Genomic DNA, 20,477 nt, shown 5'->3' on the forward strand with positions numbered 1-20,477 from the left:
CAGTCCTACTCTTGCCCCACATCCCCTCACCAGAGCCCTCTCCAGACGAAATGCTGAATTACGCAAGTTCTTTTAAACTCAGGAGACAGTGTTGCATCATTAACTCCCCAGAGATCTCTTACCCCCAAACCACCTTATTTACAGAAACTTCTCATCTTTTTCCTCTCTTCCCCAGCATTTATGTAGTGCCATGACCCAATAAACTAGGGCTATTGAAATAAACCGTAGCACTTCTGACTGAGGCCTTTTGCATGAATTTGTATTGTATGTACTTTGGCCCAACCGTTCTGCTTTACTGAGGATAAAAGCACCACTCAGAAATGCTGAATACCTTAGGATGTCAGGTAGAAACTGATGTCCTCTACCTTTACTTTGGGTAAACTAATAAAATGGGACACTGTTCTGACTGATTTTCTTTTTAAGTCAATCTCAAAACTTGCTTTTTAGTATTTCTCTTTCAGTGGCAGTTGCCCTGTTAGATTGCTTTGTGCTAGATACAACACAAAAGTGTGGAGCACATCTATGACAGCAAGGCAAATACAGTAAATGACTGAATAGAGTAACTTCTAAAGTACACTTTTCTGTATTTTTCCTGTCAGAAAAAGGCCTTGCGAGAAAAATGGCTTTTGGATGGCCTTAGTTCTCTCACTCCAAAAGAGCAAGAAGAAATGCAAAAGCAGAATCGAGAGGACCAACAACGAACTCATGAGCTGGAACAAGACATCTTCAGGTAGGGTAGTAGCCCTTTCCCTCTGGGTTTAAGTGGTCCTTCCTTAAATGTCTCACCTTACTTTGTGAAAGATTACAATGTCAGTGAGGGCTAAACGCATGCAGGGTGATACAGATAAAGCAATCTTTGTTGTATTTTATGATCAGCTAGAATTAGAGCATAAAAAATGCTTCTATGTCACAAAGCTTCTGTGTCACAAATTTTGTCAAACCGCACAATAAATATTTTGAAAAGTATTTGTTTCTAATTCCAGATACATGTCATGCTATAGTCAGACGTAATCCACAGTGTATGGTTTTGCTCTAAGGGAGTCATTGTTGAGTCAGATTTTTAAAATATCAGTAAATCATTTTAGAAATTCTTCAATTTCACTAGATCCCACACGGCCTTTAATACTTGATTTCTACCAGACCACAGCACTTCTAAACATCACAAGCTGTCTACCCCTATTAGTGTCACTTGCCTTACTTTCACTTATCTTCCATGCAGTTGTGTCCTCAATTTAATCACAGAAGCCTGTTACAGTGAAAGCCTTTTTGTATCTTTTTTTTTTTATTATTAAAAATGTCCTATAAATCTTATTCCCTAGTGTTGCCCTCCCACACAGGGATAGCTTTGACCTACACAGGCAGTCACACATACGGCTCCTTTATTTACTATGAATGTAATTCTAGGCACTCACTACGTTGTCTGCAGTTAGCTTTTCCCAAACACAGTACAGCTCTGTATAAAAACTGGATCCAGGCATCCTGAGCGGTACCTCCCATTAGCATCCACAGCAAAGCTGAAGTGTTTTGGTTGCTTTAGATTCAGGAAAGTAACAACACACACCCACACACACACACCACTTTTTTTTTTTTTTTTTAAGGCTTCTTCCTCTATTTAAGTTCAATAGCACATTCCTCCATACTCCCTTCTTCCTCCACTGTCCTCCTACACCCTCTTTTGGCAAAGTTGTCACTCAGATTATCTCCACTGGTTATCTCACACCCACTCCCCCCCTTACTCCATCTGACACAAATGATAGTTCTCCTCACTGACAGGCAACAGCCTGTGCTAGTTCTTCCTATAATTATGCTGATTTCTTGCTTGAAAGCACTTTTCTCAACAGAACAGCTTTTCAAGTAGCTCTCCAGAATTCTTTGTTGCAATGGTAGGAGGAAGACTGTGCTCTAAAAACATCCTGACAGGAGGTGTTTATGAAGATGTGAGAGGGGTCCCTGTGACAGTGTGATCACAGGAAACAGAGCTGTGTGGGGCAGGAGCACTGGGGAAGTTGCACAGAGCAGGCAACTCCCCACCAATCTAGTGGAAGTTCAACCCTTCTCCAGGCACTGGGAGGGTAGAATAGATTTTCAAAATCCTGTTGACTTCAAGTAAGAGCTGGAGGTTTAGCTGAAGTCTCCTTTGTGCCCCAACAAATTTGGTGAGGGGAGAATTATTTTTTTTTTTTTAAGCCTCAGAACCAAGTCTGGTAAGATATGTTGGTGAAAGGATGTTTTTATTCTCCTGACATAACCTACGCTGGTGCTAATTAATTTGATGACATCTGAGTAAAGAATAAGCAGTACTATTATAGTGGAGGCCTGTAAGTGTCTATGCCACAAAAAAGAAAAACTGTTTAACTTCTGCTGTATAAACTGCCTTATAAACACTGAGGTATGTCATCAGGAAGGGTAATTTCCAGCATCTAAATCTAGTCTGTTACCTGATAACAAATCTTAAGGGTTCCCTGCACCTGAGTCATCGCAATTAAGCTGTCTCACAGCAACGCTGGCAACAGGTCCAAGTCTTCCCAGAAACAGGACAGGAGGGAAAGCAGGATTGAGACTTAATTAGTATTATAGGGTGGTTTTTAAAGAGATTTCAGCAAATAGGGCTGATAAGTCAGACATGCAATGCCATTTCAACATCTCTCAGGATCTGGGTTTCTACTTCCAGTTGTAGAGTATTTTGATGCTGTCCTTGTAATTAGTCTTGACTTTGTCTTCAGTTCAGCATCCTTAGTTTCTATTTACACTCTTTCTATTTTTAATTCTCTATTACACCCATATTAAGCTTCACTTCTCTGAATGCAGCCATACATACTTTTTAGCCTGATTAGAATTTAACGCTATTAGAAATAGTAAAACAGTAACCAAACTGGAGCTTCAAACAAAACTTTAACTCATAGAGGTAAATTAGCGTCAAAGAAATTTTAATTTTTCTGCTTCAATTCCAGATTGCAGTTGTGTTGAGAAGGAGTAATAAGTTTATAAAATTTACCTGAATTAGAAGCTTCCAGGTCCTTTGAAATATAGTCATAGACATTAAAATGAAAATTTCTAAATGCATTTTTGCTTTAAGGAAGAAGTGAGAGAAATGAGAGTGCTAAACCATTCATTTATACCTGATTGCTTATTTAAACGACATCATGAATCCCAGAGCAAAATCTCAGACCACCTCTTTTATATATATATATGTAAATATAATATATAAACATTTGTATAGTTTTATATATATAAAATTACAAGGCCTGTATGCAGATGCACTGTGAATGGGAAGGCAGCACATTTAGTACTGTATCACATGACCAAGAGCACACACATTACACCAAACAAGGCCAAAGTTCCTGAGCTCATAAGCTTAATGTAGGCTTGAACCTGCAACAGCCTAACTACAGAAATGTCTGTTACATTCCAACTGGAATTTTTACCAGAAACTTAACATTCAGCCTGCACCCCAAAAAAAGAGTTTAGTATTCCTTTCCCATGTAGGTCAGATTCAGGGATGCCAGTTTTTGTTGTTTTTCAAACTAGTTTCTATTTATATGCCTGCATTTCAGAGAAATGTATTAGGCATGAGTTCTCCTACATAACTCCAATTGAGTTAATTACAAGCACAAACAATGTTTGTGCATCTAGATGGCTGAGATTCTGACCATAAATCAGCAATTTAAATGTTGATGAAAATGAAATAACTTTGCTTGCAACCAAAAGTACCACAATGGAAAAGTTGCATTAAATGTTTGGTTTTAGACACAGGCCTTTCTCCTCCTATTAAAATTGTTATTCTCTTTACAACACCCCTGCATGTTTCATCTTTTATATATATATATATATATACATATATATATGTATATACACATACACACACACACCACCGTTCCATGGCAATTGATTTTTTTTCCCCACTAAATATTTCTACAACTATTTGTTGTTAATACCAGACTCACCAACTAACTTTTCTTGCCCATGACCTTCTGGCAACCTCCCCTAGATTGCTTCCTCCTTAAAATGATTCCTACTACCTGATGTACATGTGAAATACTTCAGATTTATTTGGAGTGAAAGACATCAGACAAATGACAAGCATAAAATGAAAAGATTAAATATAAGTACAACAGAATGACACTGTCTTCACTCTTACAATAACTTTGCAGGTACAATGAAGTAGTACTTATGTAGCAAATACTGTTCCCTTCTATTGTGGATGTGTTTTGCAAGACAGCATAGAGAAAAAAATAAGTGGTGATGTTCACCCACTATAAATCAAAAAAAGCATGAAAAAACAGTTTCATCACCAAGCAAGATACAATACGACAAGAAACCTGCATCCTGGAACTAAGAATAGGTACAGAAATGGTCCTAATTATATTCCTGACCCACCTAGCAGTAGAAAAAGTACTTCTATCACCATTGCTGAAGTTTTAAAGACAATTGGGAGGTTTTAAGGCCTTACTAGCAAAAGAAACATTTTCATTATTGATATATTTATTCTCTTAACTAGGCAATCCATACTTTAGAGACTTGGGCAGCTTTTATCCTCATTACACACAGAGGAGATAGGCAAGGCATTTGACTTTACAGATGGAGAACTGAGGCAGAAGAACATAGCTTGAGTCATATGGAAACTTCCCTCTGAACTAAAAATTTAAGCAGGTTTATTCTCAAACATCTCCTCCTGTAAGTTATACCTCCTACCACTGTTCAATAGTGGTCTGGCAAAGGCCTCCAGAGAGGCATCTATGCTGTCTTCCATATCATGTCTTTTTTAGACATACTCAACCCGGTTTCAAACTAGACAGAGATACAGAAACCTAGTAATGCCAAGTCTAGCATGAACAAAGTCCACTAAAAAGCACAACATATGCACTCACCATACTTGCACAGCACTTTTGCTGTGCCATAGATGGTACCCAAGCTAGTAAAAGCTTGCCTGACTACATATACATAAAATGAAGTCACACCTTTGACCTATGTTGTCAGATTGCAATACTGATCATGTACATACTTGTCATGCAGTAACAATACGATATATTGAGAAGCTCAGTAGAAATTTTCTGCTGTGCATCCAATTATTAAAATTCACTGTTGCTTCAAGTAGATTCTGTCCACTCTGACAGTTATGTGGTTTTCATTATCAATTAAAAAACTGAATCACTTTAAAGATTTTTTTTCAATACCCCTAGAACCATGGATGTTTCTCTCAGCTGAGAGCACAATTGCTTGCAGCTGTATGCAAGTTATTTACAACAGTGGCATTTCCATTACCCTCCTAAACTTGCTTTAAAACACTCTTTATTTGGATGTCAAATAGAGCTAGCATTTATGTTAGAATTTGGGCATTTTTCAATAAAAGGGAAGGTTCCATTCCTTATAGTGACAGTAAAACAGTGAACAGTGGGTGGCCTGAGCCACCTTGCAGACAAGTGACTCAAAGCTCTGGTTACAGACAAAAACAGCATTTACACATTTTTTTCTATTCACCCTGTTTATCTGTTAGAAGTTGCGGTGAGCCAAGTGAGCAAGTCCCTGGGTCAGGGAACAAGGTGAATTAAGATTCAGTCCCATTTTATCATTGGATTTTTAGCAAATAGCATTCATGTGTGACAGACTTAGTTGCTAAACAACGTACTTAAAAAAAATGCACAAACATCACCATGTTACTAAGAACTACTCTAGTTTGTAATGTGATACATACATTAAGGCAGGCTAAGGCTAGATGGTTTCCAGTGCTGCTAAAGCATTGACTCACCTCAAAACATGCAAGGACTTGCTAAGCTGCCTTTTCCTCTCAGTCTGGTATCCTCCAGGGTGGTATCCTACTATCTGTTTTTCACCCATAAGCCTTTTTCTTCTGGGGTGGTAGTGGTGCCAATCGTAGATCAGCTGGTGGCCAGCAGCAGTCAGGTATACACTGAAGAATTTGTTAACTCAGCTATTGCTTTGGCAGACACACCACCAGTTTAGAATCTCATCTTCTAAAGATCCTTATTTAATCCATATCTCCATACTACTTTCTTTGCCCTCTAAAACAACAAACACTACTCAAGGAGGAAAGGACAAATATCCAGAGGACTGATTTAATGCAGTAACTGCATTATGCTTCCAGTACTCTGCAAGACACAGCAACACCATGAAAAAAAATATTAGCTTTAGTTTGTTTTAAAATAGTCACTGTTTCAGCTGCTAGACCCTTTCAAACCAGACTGTGATTAACTTCCTAAAAATGTCATTGATTCAGAGTATTTAGAAGCTGCTAAAGATGGAAGGAGATCCTGGTCTAAATTTTGAACTGTACAAAGTCAAAAGGACTTTGATTTTTTAAACGTGTCTTGTGTTTTTAGAAAGTTGCCTTTCAACAAGTTCTAGTGTGCACATACACAACATCCTCTGAAAAAATGAACCATAAGAAGTATTTACATCTATATACTAGTATGTGTTAAAAAAGAGACAAGTTCTAGATGCAATTTTCCATTTGCATGGGTATAATTTTTCTTTAGCCCCACTGATCACTGAATCAGTCCTCTTAATTACCACTTGAAGTGAGTGTTTGTATGGGCATGAGAGCATACATAAAATTAAATATGTTTCTTGATCCCCCAGATAACTTTTTTTTCTTTTTGCCTAGCCATCTCCCCCACCCCCACTTTGCTATTTTAATTAATTTCCAAGATTTTTCTTCTTCTTACACCTGTGTCTAGCAGCAGTTACAGTCCAGACTAAAACAAACTCATAGTAAAGGTTAATGATCCTTTAGTTCATTATGCTTCTATGAGTTTTTAATGATTAATTTTAACATTATAATATTGCAATCAAAGTCTCCTGTAAAACCACATTTCAATATATTAAATAGTATTCTGTAAGAAATGCAGAAATATAGAATGTGGTCATTACATTAGTTTCTTTCATAGCAGTGTAAGAGTTCTTATTTTTATTTGTTTTACTTTCATCCTGAATGCACTTTTCTTCACATCTCAGTTCTGAGACCTGCGATACCATATGTGTTGCAAAAAAGAGGATCTTCTTACCACCAGCTGAAAATCCACATAGTATTCTACTATTGTAGCTCTTCAACTTTGATTTTAAAAAGGGCAAGAGCCACAGCATTATTCAGAGTCCTCAAGCAATCACACAAGAGCAGTTAAATAATGCTTCTCTGCTAGCCTGCATTCAACTATTCTGGTCTGCTTACTGTTTTAAATGCAGTTGAAATTTCTATTATTAGCATTGACTTTGGTATGGTTTCTTAGATCTTAGTCCATACTAAAGAATAAGTCAAATCAGAATGCAGTTTTTCCTAGCATATTGGAGTACGTCCATCATTATTTTATTTTTAGTTTTGGATCTGACCATCCAGTGATAATTCCCTTATGACTAGAGAGTCAGCAACTGTGATATCATTTGCAGTTGCCTTAAGTCTACAGTCATCAGCTTCTACAGGGATTCAAAAACAATGGAAGACATTTTCATCAAATATGGAACATTTTAAGATTTACTTCTGTTTCTTCCTATAAGTTGAAGCAAACGGGTTTGCAAGAAGGAGAAAGAGATGAACCAGAAGGCTAAGGCTATATAGCACTCATCCACAGCAGGAGAGATCCAGTTCAGAGCTAAATTTGGACTTGATTATGAATCTCCTTCATGGAAAAGTGACTTTATGACTAGTAGGCTACACAGAAAGCTTCTATCGAAACCCCCCAAAATATGTGCTTATGCGGAATGGAAGTGTCTTGACTATAGAGGGAAAAATAGGTTGTGGGGCACCTCCCTAAAGTCACTACCTTAGTCACACCAGAGAAAAGAATTTGATTGAGATACTTTACCTTATAGACGTGCTTTAACAACCAGGCATAGATTTCTCCCGCTCACATATACAGAAGTTAAATATTTTGTCCTGGACCTTTCTGACTAGAAGTGTTTCATCGAGCATCTCAGTGCTGAGAAAATAAGAACTCCAGTTAAGAAATAGACACCTTAAACATTTTACTCAGCTTTAATATATAAGAAACCATATCATATAGCTCTAACATACAACAAAAAAGGGGAAGAAGAAAGGGAGCTGTGGCCCCTTTTAAATCAAGTACAAGTCTAGAGTACAAATCAATAGCCCAAAAAATCCTGACTGCTGAGCTTCAGTCTTTTACAGAATGAGGGCTTTTAAAGAAAATAACCCACCAGCCATGTCTTCACCGGCAAGTGACTTGCACTACTAAAATCTGATGGAGATGAGCCAAGTGCTGAATATCCTTCTGTTCTAGAGAATATCCAAAGTTATTGTGTTTGGTATCCTTAATTTATCTTTGTAAAACAAAGCTCTCACTGACTAGACTGAGGTGCAATCTGCAATCAAAGGCTCCTTCTATACTAAATGGACCCTTAAAAATTGTTTTAGTGCAGGAAATCTCATCTAAATGCAAGTTTAGAAAGTGGTTATTAACACCTGATGTGACATGTATCATAATTGTATGAACTACTCAGTTTCTCTTGCCAGTTCATTGGTAATACAGGTGAGGATATTACTTGAGCAAACACTTCAAACATTAGCCTTCCAAGCTGCTTGTCCTAGGTGCATTGAACTGGTGCATCTCACATGACTACTGTTATGCTGAAAACAAATCCTTTCCAGAGACTTGATTTCAGCATTTTCCCAGAGAATCAAGTAAAAAGACTGATGAACAACTAGGAAGCACACCTAAGGTGTCTGCAGACACCTTAGCTCACAATCCTGAAGTGGAACCCTTAAAACTGCCTGGTGTTTTAAAGTTTGTAGACTACACGAGAGCTGTTGTAGCTATCAGAAATGCTACAGTCACACACCCATCCTGACCCCAGCCCCCACACTTATCTTGCATGTATAAATATCTTATAATCATAAATATCTTGCATTTATTCGCGTCAAGAACCAAGTTTCTACTGTCAGTCAGGCTTCGTTACATTTTTTACCAAAGGAAAGAAATTTGAAATCCCAGAACCCACATTCACACATGCAAAACCGTAGAGAACTGTCTTGGTGTCCGAGCCTACCTTCGGAAAGCCTCTTTACCACTCTAGGTGACTGCAAATTCTTCATTCTTGATCCCAAAACAAACTCATAAAAAAGCTTCAGAATTCAGTCTCTCTTATCCTCTGCTGTGCAGTTTGCATAGTATTCAAAATCCACATGATTATGTAGTTTTTGCTTCATAAAAATAGTCTGCAAAACATATCACTATTATGATTCCTAGCTATAATAATTTTTACATTAGAAAATCAGTTAAGTACTGTTTTACCTATTTTAGTTCTACAAAAAGTATTTGCAAATGCCATTATTTTATCAAATAAAGCCTTGATATATCAGCACAATACCTGCTCTCTCTCAGAAATATGAATGCAATTTTATATCCATGGATAAAGATGGTCCTATGGGAATTGCAGCTTCTACTAGATTGATTAGACCTTTTTTCTTTGTGTTATCCTCCTGAATTCAGCTTAGCTACATATATTAAAATATAGTGTGCGAGGTGACCTCATATAACTCCAACTCTTGGAGTTAGAAGAACATCCTTCTGACTTTTACAACCAGAGAATTCACAGCTTTTGTCCTAAATGTTCAAGTATACACAGAATGAAGAAACAAGCAAGTCATAACCCTGGTGTGTGTAACTAGACTAGTTTCCTACATCATAATTACCATGGAACGATCACATTTCTTGAGACAATGTAGAGAGAAAGTTTGCTTAAAGATGAGGTAATCCCATGGGGGCATATATTCCTTACCTGTTCTCTCATGAAAAATAAGTTAACATCAGTCATTGTTTTCACAGTAGGCCCAGCAGGAATCTGGCAGGTACGTTTTTTAAAAACTGAGAATACTATTTCAGTTTTTCCTGAGACATGTGAAATTACAAGCTGATTCTATATCAGAGTGAGATTTGCCAGGGTAAGTAGAATCAGCCCCACTAGTGTCTGTATTCAAAATGAATCAAATCTGCAGTGTTGTTCTCTACCTGATATTAAATCAAACGGAATTGTAATTGCAGACTGGAGAAGGAAATTGAGGCCCTTGAAAAAGAGGAAATGAAAGTCTCAGCTAAGGAAGAATCTATTTTAAAGAAACTTAAGTCAGTTGAGAAAACAACAGAAGACATAATAAAGGTAAGTGCCAAATTACTCCAGAGGTAGAATGCGTTACTTATTCATCATCATAATCAGGGAAAGAAGAGCTAGCTGGATCATGCAAGTGGTCAAGAACCTTTGTTCTGAAACAACGGTAGATCAAATACAAAGAGCGGCCAAGAAATTATATTGTTCAAGTGTCCATATGTTTCCATTTGCTTTTTGGAGCAGGGGTTGGAGGTCAGGAAACAATTACTGTCATAACTTATCTATATCACATCTCAAGAAAACAGCACTGCCACCAATCAACAACTTTGCACCTCAGCAAAAGATAGACACAATGGTACAGAGACCAACTTATGCTCCTTCAGGTGATGCATCCAACTAAACTGCATCATCCTTTCCCCTCAGTCCCCGAGAGAAGTTATAGTGAAAAGTGATTTATCATTAGTCATTCGCCTTTGTCTAAAGGTCATTTTGATATTTGAAAATTTGAAGCCTTCTCAAAAAAAAAACGATGAAACTCAACCTCAGTTTTCCAGTTGTTCTTACATATGCACACACACATTTTAAAAATAAGCAGGGAGATAATTAACTGGAAAGCCAAAGTACGGCTTTGAAGTCATTGAAGTCAATCAGTCTGGGCTACAGCGTGAGGCTGTCTCACTGAGTAACACTTTCTGACGTCTTGTCTTTACCAGTATGATTCTAAGTGACACAGGGTAAGATGACCAGAAGCAAGTTCCTCTTTCCCACTTGCCATACTCCAAGCTGAGCAGATTCCACTTTTAGGTACCTCTCAGTATGAAGCCATGTACAGAAGTTAAACTATTATGTAAAGCAAAACACTGTCTAGTTAACATCTTAAAACTGACTAATCACATTTATTATTAATGGTTCTCTTTCCTAGTCAGTGAAGACTGAAAAAGCAGGAGCTGAAGAAGGTATGTTTAGTAAAAAATAATTCAAAAAAGGTTCTCGTAAAAGTCATTAAAAACATAAATAAGTGCATTGGTGATATTCTTTATTCAGAGGCAGCAGACTACATATATGCCAGCATACCTGACCTTCCCAAGTATTTCAGACCTTCTGCACTGAAGAGGGCAGGACATACTGTCACTGATGATGAAGAAAAGAGAAAAGGTACTGCTTACTAACAACTGCAAAGGGTGCCAGTATTTGCAAAGGCTTCCTAAAAACTGAATCTAACACTTTAAGGAAAGGATGAGCATTATAGATATGAGATGATGTTCTCAGTTAAGCTGCGTTATGTTATCAGTGATGTCAGTAAAACTGAGAGGTGGGACACAAGGCTTTTGAGAATAAGATCAAATGTTTTCAACACTGAAGCTTCCTTCCAGTACTTCATTCCTCTATCTGGCATAATTTAGTAGCTCCTCCCTTCATGCTACACATTTCACATTTTCTGCCAGCAGTTACATCCACCAGTTAGCTGGCAGTACCTCGTTATTTCCTACCAACACCACTTTCTAACCCCTCTGAGTGCCCAAAACTCTCAGTTTGTAGCATGTCAAGGTCTTTCAACTGCTATTGCCAAGCACACCACTGGAGGCTAAGGTTAAATGTGTCTTTCTCAGTCAGAATCACATAACAAAAAGTGGCTCCTCATCAGCTTATTTTTCCTTGCAGAAGTAGATCCAACCAAAAATATTTTTCAGCTTCAAGTTTTGACAAGGTGGAAGGGGGGGATTCAGAATGAGAACCTAGTACATTGGTTATGTATGCGATAATTTATGTCTTTGATAATTCGTTCTGACAGTCTTTCTCCATCACTGTCAGAACTCTTCTAAAATATCTCTTCCTGCCACTGCATCATCAGTTTAAGCACTTGTTTCTTTCAACAGCATTGTTTGCCATGGAAATTAAAGTTGAAAAAGACATGAAGACAGGAGAAAACACAGTGTTGTCAACAATACCTCTTCCCTCGAATGAGTTTAAAGAGACAGGTATTAAAGTCTATGATGATGGTAGGAAGTCAGTCTATGCAGTGTCCTCAAATGGCAGCACAACACAAAATGGGATGGATGAACTTGCTCCTGTTGAGGTGGAGGACCTTCTAAGGCAGGCAACTGAAAAAAATTCCCAGTCTCCCACAGAGTATCATGAGCCTGTGTTTGCAAACAAGTTTTGCAGACCAGTTACTCCTCAGAAAGACAAATTAGTCCCCGGACTAAAACTGGAAGACACACATAGAAGAGAGATGAATGGACTCAGTCAGACAGAATTCTCTCCTAAGCAGGAACACTTCATGCAGCAACATAAAGAGAACGGGCTTGGTCTTCCAAAGCCAACACCAAAGTCTCCCTCTCCAGAGCTTTCACATTCAGAGAAGAAAGCACACACTAATCCTGAGAACAGAATGATACATAATGAAAAAAGAAAAGCTGCACATGAGGAATTAAAACCTTATCAGAATATAATAGAAAGACATAATGAGACAAGGTTTTTACGCTCCTACCATCATAATGAAACATCCCCTGCACCTCAAGATGAGGAAGATGTTCAGTACAGGATCGTCCAAGCTGTACCATGTTACGTGGATGACTCAGAACCAGTTACAATGATTTTCATGGGTTATCAGCGCATTGATGACGATGATGCAGAAGCAGATCAAAAGTTGTCAAGATATGATGGGGTTATCCGCGCAGAATTAGTTATTATTGATGACGACGATGATGAAAACAGCAAATCTGAGAAACCATCATATCATCCCATAGGCCATTATAGTCAGGTTTATCAGCCACCAAGCAGAAAAACCACAGAAGTGCCACAGATGAACCCGGTGAGAAGCCTGGGCTCAAGCCTGAACAAGGCAACCCACAAGAACTCCATCTCCCTACAAGAACAAGAGGAACGCTTAAGCTCACCTATGCACCACATTCATCTTCAGAGTCAGGTATCTGGAGACGGTACTGAAGATCCCTCACTAACAGGTAACAGAAAAGGAAAATCATGCCGCTGCTGCTCACTCATGTAGCAAACCTGATACTACTCTCTGGTAGCAGCTATTTCACTTATTACTTTGATTGTTTCGTGGACCAATATGCAATTACTAATCATTTCTTTGCTTCTTTGTTAACAAACACTAATCTGCATTTTGATACTGTTGAATTATTTCATCTTTAGCAATGCACTAGTTACCATATCAAAATTTTGTAAAAAATACCACCTATCGCAGAAAAGCCAGTTTCTGTGATTTTCAAAGACTAAAAGTTGTTCTCTTTAAAGTTACAATTAAGGGATTCATTTATACTACCTCAGTTAGAAGGATAATTTTCATTTCTACAAGGTAACTAACAGCATTGCTTCTTGATGCTGTCTCCATACTGGAATTTTTTGTGCCTATCTGCATTCTAACTACTTCCTAGATAATCCAAATTGCACTTTAAATCAGAAAGGCTGTTTAATAACCAGTTTTACTCATCATTTTTCTGGAACCAACACTTCCAGCCTTGCCTTGACAATGTCTATGCAAGTTTTAACATTTTTGTTGACCTGAGTTAAATATCTTTATAGTTTCTGAAAAACGATGTAAGTTTTCCTCTCTACATTTGGTTAGTCCATACTATTATTTCTTAGCACTTTTTATAATCTATTCATATTTAAGATGTCTGTTTCTTACTATAGCGTTGATAATAAAAGGCTGAAAGAACAATAGCAAGAAAGGTTGAAGGGATAATAGCATGGTTATGTTGTATTTTAGTGCATATAATTAAACTGCATTTAGGAGTATTTACAGATCACCATATTTCAGACAGTAGCCACATTCTGCACTAGAGAATGTTGTATTTGAATTAAAGGGATGCCAGGGGTGCTGATTCTACATTCTCTCCCTCCCCTCTCCCCTTTTTCCTTACTATATCCTGAGTAATCTTGCAGTTTGGAAGCAAAAGTGCAAGGCCCTGCCTACAGATGCACTGGAAGTCCAGAATTTCTTTACAATGAAAGTAAAGCCAGGAGAGAGGGTGGACATTAGATCACATAAAGAAATTTCAAGTATTTGTGCAGCTGTATGCATTGACTGGGAAGAGCTGTTAAGTAATTCTCTCAGTTGAGGATCATCAACCTCATGCAGTCACGCACAACACAGCCTGAAATACTCCAGCAGTGCTGCCCAGTGCTTCTGATCATTCACTGCCCTTGTCTACCACTCAGGAGAACCTTTGCTTCCCTCAAGCACCAATTCTGCTGTCTGTGCAATTCCTGTGTCCCCCAGGAGCAAAGGCTGCTGCCAACAACTCTATGCCAACAAATGAAAGCACCAGTGGCTGGCTACAGACAAGATACACCATTCCAGCAACAGTTGCAGCCCCTCGTATTTTGGGAATAGTCTCTTAATTCCCCTATCACATATGTCTGGACAATACAGAGAAGCGATACCCACCCTCCAGAAGCTAGTTGCTAGCAAAAATGATTCGTTCATCCTCCAGCCTGCTGTGTGGCTAGACCTGAATAGGCCCTGGGAAAGAGGAAAGCTGGTAGCACCATTCAGGTGGGCCACATACCTGACCTGTTAGCTGAGCACCTCCACCTGTAACAATCTTTTGCCTATTTTTGTCTCCTAAAAGAAGTTTATGATGCTTCATTTTTCCTGCCAATCTCTGAGCAATTTGGTTTCCCTCTTTTGAGGCTAGTGGAAAACAAATAATGACTTTTGGGGAAGTGGAAAACATAGCAAAGACATTTGAGAACCTGTTCTATTAATTTATATTTGTCTTACCCATTTACTTTCACGTACAATACTAAGGAGAAAATAGCCATTTAGGAAAAATCCTTGTTCCATTTAATAGCAGCTTGCTAACTGCCCCAATAAAGTCAAAAATACACCTGCGTCTTCAGCTCTGCCTCCAAGTGAGCACTTTCAAGTGCCCAGTAGAATCAGAAATTAAGCCGTATTCCTCTTTGCCCCTCCACCTATTTATTACCACTCCTTAGGACACATTTTCATCGGTGGGAAAAAAACAGGAAATGACTCATTTTTTCCCCAAGCAGCCCTGTAATCCCACAGCTAATTATAAGAAAGAAACAAAACCAGGAAAGCCTCTTACACCTAGAACAATGAATGACAAAGAGCAAGGAAATAAACTCTTTTCAAGCCTCAGCCTACCAGGTTAACCATAAACACCACCAGTGAAAAGAGGGGAGTCAAAATTATTTTGGTATCTCAACATTCATTACTAAAGCAACAAGCCATAAAAGAAAAACAATCCTCTCTGAAATTAAGACTTGAGAAGCAATGGCAGTATTTGAATATTAAATAGACATTGAGAGCTCTTTGAAAGAACAGAAAGAAAGCACAGGACAGACCAGGAAGGAAGTCCGTTATGTTACAGTCTTGCTTTGGGAGCAAAATGAAACTCCAGAACAAGTTACTGAAAAGTTAGGGATGATAAAAGACATCTTAGATGCAGAGGAAGTGTTCCATGTCCAAACCAATATGGAGAAATATGGGATTAAATTAGGAGACTTCAGCATAGCCCTAACTTGACAGAAGCACAGGACATTCCTCTTTCCATACTGGAGCAATTTTCATTTCCCTATGAGCTTGGTGGGAGATCAATATCTCATGGAACACGCCTTTAGAAATACAGATAGAGAGGGATGGCAGTGCTGTAATTAGCACCCTAGCATTCAGGATTATTGTTAATTTTCTTCTTTAAATTTCAATCATGCAAATATTTTGAAGATTCAATACTCACTAGGGAAAATGAAGTCCTTGGGGGCGTAACAAAGGCTAGACATAATGGAATGAATGAAGAAAGGAAAAACTGAAGCTCAGTAGGCAGAAAAACCTCCTGACAGCATGGAATAGACTCTCACGGGAAGTGAAAGTGCAACTTTGGGCAGGTAGCTGGTCTAGATGAGCTAACTTTTTCTTTACCACTGGAAGATATACAACCATGGAAAACAATACTTGCCCAATTTGTGCTGAAGAAAGTATTGTACAACAAAACTGTTTAATAGGGAAGGAAAACGCATACATGCCACCTGTTTCTGTAATGCAGAGTGAAAGACAAAAACACATCCCTGGACTATTGGTTATGACAGGCTAATTGCTCTCAAACCACAACCAGGATTTGAATCCACCAGAGTACCTTGGTCTGCAAACAGTACAGTCCTTGTAAGAACTAAGCTTAACATCAGTGGTCCCATAATAAGGTTATGCTCAGATGCTTCTGTGATTTGCAACAAACTTCAAAATATGACTTGAACTGGACATTTGTTTGACCTGCATATATCAAGTAAACAGCTGCTTTGGCCCCGTCTCCCAGTACAGAGGAACATGCATGTTGGAGGGAAGAAATGCTATTTTGGGTGACTCTTCAAACTAACAGGTCAGAGGGCTGGAGATTTTTCCCACTGCATTCTCAGATCAAGAGCTTAGTGGGGGGAGGCTCTTACATATCAAACAAAAGCATTATATTGCTGTTCTAAAAATAACCTTAACATTTAATCATCTGCCCTGCATTGTCACTTTCAAATGAACCTACCTTATACCCAGTTAAAGACTATAGCCATACTGATGTTTATACAGATAAATTACTCCATCAGATTTAATTCAGGAATATGACTAACTCCCACCCTGACTCACTGCACCAGGAAGAGGGAAGTTTGCTTTGAACATCAACAAAAGAAAAAGGCTTCCAAACAGTTACAGTGCCCACTGAGGAGTTTAGTTTAAAAAATGGGTTTAATTATTCATGCATCCTTTTAATCTGTCAGCTTCTAGTCAAGGACAATACCATCTGCCTGTAATGTGTTAGCGAAGGTAACAGAAACAAAACAGATAAGAGAGCTGTGCTAATTTTCAAATAGCAATAATGGGGTACGTTTCTTATTACTCACTTTATTGCCAAATTACTAGAACTAACACCTTCTACTGATTTCTTTCTGTAACACTAAAACAATGCTTATTCTGATGGATTAACCATTGGAGGTATGTGTATTCTTCATTATTCTAAATACAAAGATTTAACATCAGAAATAGGAAGACTTAAAATACAATGGCTTTTTGTTTGTTTTCTTTTTTTTAGCTCTAAGGATGAGAATGGCAAAGCTGGGGAAAAAGGTGATTTAACAGCTGTAAGATGGAAGTAAATTTCACTACTCAAAGCAGAATAAAGCTATGAAGATTTTCTTCAACATACCTTTTGGATCTTAATGCTTAATGTTTTGTTCTTCTATTTTATGCATCTGGGTTATTTTGCCCATTGCATAACCCAATGGACTCTAACAGACTTTTAGATTTGGCCAGCTGCCACACACAAATCAAATCTTGTATTTTGAAGGTAGTGGAAAGTTACCCAAGACCATAAATGCAGTGTATATCCAAGTGTGAAGATGTGGGGACAGGTATGCACGATCAGGAATACATTGTTGCCATATACACGGAGCAGATAAACATCCCTCTCCAGGAACTTCACAGCATATCCTTTCAGTTTTAAACACACCTACTTTGACTTTTGATTGAAAATGTTTCAGTCATTAAAAAAAAAAGTTATTTAAAAAACTAAGCATAAAGACAGAGTAGCAGGAAGAAGTGTAAATATAAAAGCTGGTTTCCAAGCTTCAAATCTTGGCCAAAATTTAAAGCATTCCTTTTTTAGTAACAGCAAAACAATCCAAAAACAGCATTTACATATTTAGCCACCTTCTATAGCACCCCAGTCTACCCACCCTTCTACTTCACATATGACAGTATAGCCATCAAAAGACCTTGCTCACTTCCTGAGACCACGTATGACTCCCACCCATAGCCTCACAGATCCTGCACATAATGCTGTAAACAGCTTGATCTCCCAAGCATGGCTTCACCTCCTAGCTCACTACAGAAAGCCCCACGTTTCCAGGAAGCTGACTACCAGACAAGCAGCACCTGTCAGGCATTAAGAAGTAGTGCTTAGTACACATTTCAGTTGGCCAGGGGAGCTAAAATTAGTTCAAGGCCCCTTTCAGAAATAGTGAGTTGCCAGTGACTTGTCCTGCAGCCACAACAGGTCTGCTGTAGGTGCAGCCACTGCAGGGCTTAGCTCTCCAGCAAGGTCCATGACTCCCACCAAGCAACATATTAATTCTTTCCACATGAGGGAGTAGCTAGGGAACTTAGAGCAGCCCTAAAAAAAGCACAACAGCATCTAGAAAAGTCATGGGCAAGTCAGATTTTTCCAGTACCACCTTCTTGGGGAAAAAGTGCCTCAAAGCACTACATCCTTATATTCAAATCACTATGATACTTTATTTCGTTGGGTCTCAGGCTGGTTTGAATGGCTAAGCAGATAAAAAGCTCAGGTTGTATTATTCTTATATAGCTGACTCAGAAATTATGTACCATCTAAAAGCAACTGTAACCTTCTGCTTGTCTTCCTTGTTTCAAAGCAGGCAACTAAAACAACTACCTCATACTGAGGGTGGATGGTAGTAATCAGCTGACATGTAGCCTCTAAAAACTTGGTGGCTCCTAGTCTCAAGTAGAACAGTAAGTAGGATAATCTCAGATTTTGGGATTTGAGAGATTGTTACCTGGAGATTGGAATAGTAGATAAAAATGAATAAACTATATTACATTTTCTCTATGTCTAGCCTGTGCTGCTTTGTTGTGAGTTTTTTCCCCCTCCCCTTTTCACTAGAGATGTTTATTCTCCCATTACTTGTTGGTTCTGTGAGCAGAGGGAGTTATCTTTAATTCAACTCAGCTGTTCTCAATAGGATACAATTCAGATGTAGAAAAGAGTGACATGAACTAACAGTGGCAGTTTTTACAACAGAGGCACATTGCTTTGTGAATCTGTCCCTGCCTTGCCCCAGTGATCTCTGCTATCAAACTTAAGTGAGCTGACAAAGGGGTAAAAATACTGTTCCCTACATATTGCTGCAGTAGCTTAAAAGAATGAAAACAAAAGAGACATCACAAGTGTGATTATGCAAGTAAATTGGCAAGTGAAATTCTGTCTTTCAGTACTGAAGCATAAAAACAGAAAACCTTAACCTTACACAGCACAAGAAACTGTTGAGTAGGTACTACCAACCTCTTGGGGAAGAGGGGAACACCATAGCAGTATTTTAGACAGGCCTTTGCAAAATATCAACTCCATAAACAAAGAAGTTCAGGATTCATTACAAATGGAAAACAAACCTAAACAACTGTGGCAAGGTCTTGCATGCTTACATGTTAAGTAGAGATTTTTTGTTTTGTTTTTCACATGTTAGGGTGACCAAAACTCTACTTTTCTCCAAAGGGTGAAAGAGAAGGGTAATCAAGATAAATCAGAAGTGCAAAATGACTGAACACAGCAATCATATAGGAAAAAAACAGTAAGACTGATATGAGATGTCTGCAGAACCATGATAAAGGCAGGAAGATAAAGTACAGGTCATTAAACAATATCAAGAAACAGACTTAAAAGCAAATGATTTGACAGTGAATAATTAAATAGGAAGACAACCATTGATGGATTTATGGGTTTTAATTTTTTTTTCTAGAATTCATTGTACATTTCATGGATAAGTCCCATCATTAAAAAGGTTCAGTCCAACTGCAGTATCTACCTTAGGATTTCCTTACACTGATGCTGGCAAGCAGCAATGAGATCTTGCCAGGAAGAGAAAGTATCACTGTAGTCTCATTACATCTCTTGCCCTAAGCACACATTAGTGCTACTTGTGTAGACTATACTAGGCTCAGTAGATCTGCTTTGCCCTGTGGCACTTCTGGCATCACATATTAAAACTATTGTTTGTGTGAGTCTGAACTGCCCCACACTAATACACTATTTGTATACAGACCCCTGAGCAAATGGCTGTGTAGTGCTTAGCTGCTAGACAGGTTAAACCACAGCAGTAGGTAGCAGCATGGATAGTTAATCACTTTGGAAGAACGGAGACAAAATGGACCACTCAAGAAATGTGTTTCTGGGAAGTAGAGATATTCATCAGCTGAGTGTTGCAGCCCCAGAGCTCTCCCACATTCTATATCAAGAACAGAATTGAAAGAAGGCAAATAATTTTTCACATCAGTACAAGCACCATACAAAATCCCAATTCACTATTATAGCTGAATAATTTCAATGGTCCAGCAAAAAAAGAGTCTGAAGTAAAGCCAAAGATGGAGTCTTAAGCACAGTTTCATTTGTCCAGGATGACTGTCATAGATCCCTGGTTCAGTGTGATGCACATGTTCAGCTTTTATAGCAAGTAGTATGTTAAGCCACTTCTGAAGAGCACAAGGAAGACCAAAAGCAGAAGTTATGCAACAGCTGAATTAGCTTACATTTGAGCTAAAACATATTCTGAAGCATTTGCCATGTGCTGATTCTGCTGTGTAACTCCCTCAGGTAAGTGTATGCAACACCTTCCCCTTCACATATGCA

General features: G+C 38.4%; 2 protein-coding genes across 2 annotated transcripts in view; one reads left to right on the forward strand and one right to left on the reverse strand.

The window, feature by feature from the left end:
* The window catches only part of PALMD (palmdelphin), a 50,644-nt gene extending 31,961 nt beyond the window's left edge, over nt 1–18,683 (forward strand). Inside the window, exons 4-9 of the mRNA XM_013186719.3 lie at nt 600–730; nt 10,014–10,128; nt 11,000–11,033; nt 11,122–11,232; nt 11,955–13,043; nt 17,145–18,683. Of these exons, the coding sequence (XP_013042173.3) occupies nt 600–730; nt 10,014–10,128; nt 11,000–11,033; nt 11,122–11,232; nt 11,955–13,043; nt 17,145–17,188 (1,524 nt within the window). The 3' untranslated portion in view covers nt 17,189–18,683. The remainder of the gene's footprint in view (nt 1–599; nt 731–10,013; nt 10,129–10,999; nt 11,034–11,121; nt 11,233–11,954; nt 13,044–17,144) is intronic.
* FRRS1 (ferric chelate reductase 1) overlaps nt 1–20,477 on the reverse strand; it is a 146,108-nt gene that overhangs the window by 98,682 nt on the left and 26,949 nt on the right. Inside the window, exons 18-20 of the transcript XR_010833402.1 lie at nt 9,019–9,187; nt 7,818–7,931; nt 5,747–5,908 (exon numbers count right to left, since the gene is read on the reverse strand). The gene's annotated coding sequence lies outside the window, so the exon portion shown is untranslated. The remainder of the gene's footprint in view (nt 1–5,746; nt 5,909–7,817; nt 7,932–9,018; nt 9,188–20,477) is intronic.

The sequence above is a fragment of the Anser cygnoides genome, chromosome 8 (assembly GCF_040182565.1).
Source record: "Anser cygnoides isolate HZ-2024a breed goose chromosome 8, Taihu_goose_T2T_genome, whole genome shotgun sequence".
NCBI lineage: Eukaryota > Metazoa > Chordata > Aves > Anseriformes > Anatidae > Anser > Anser cygnoides.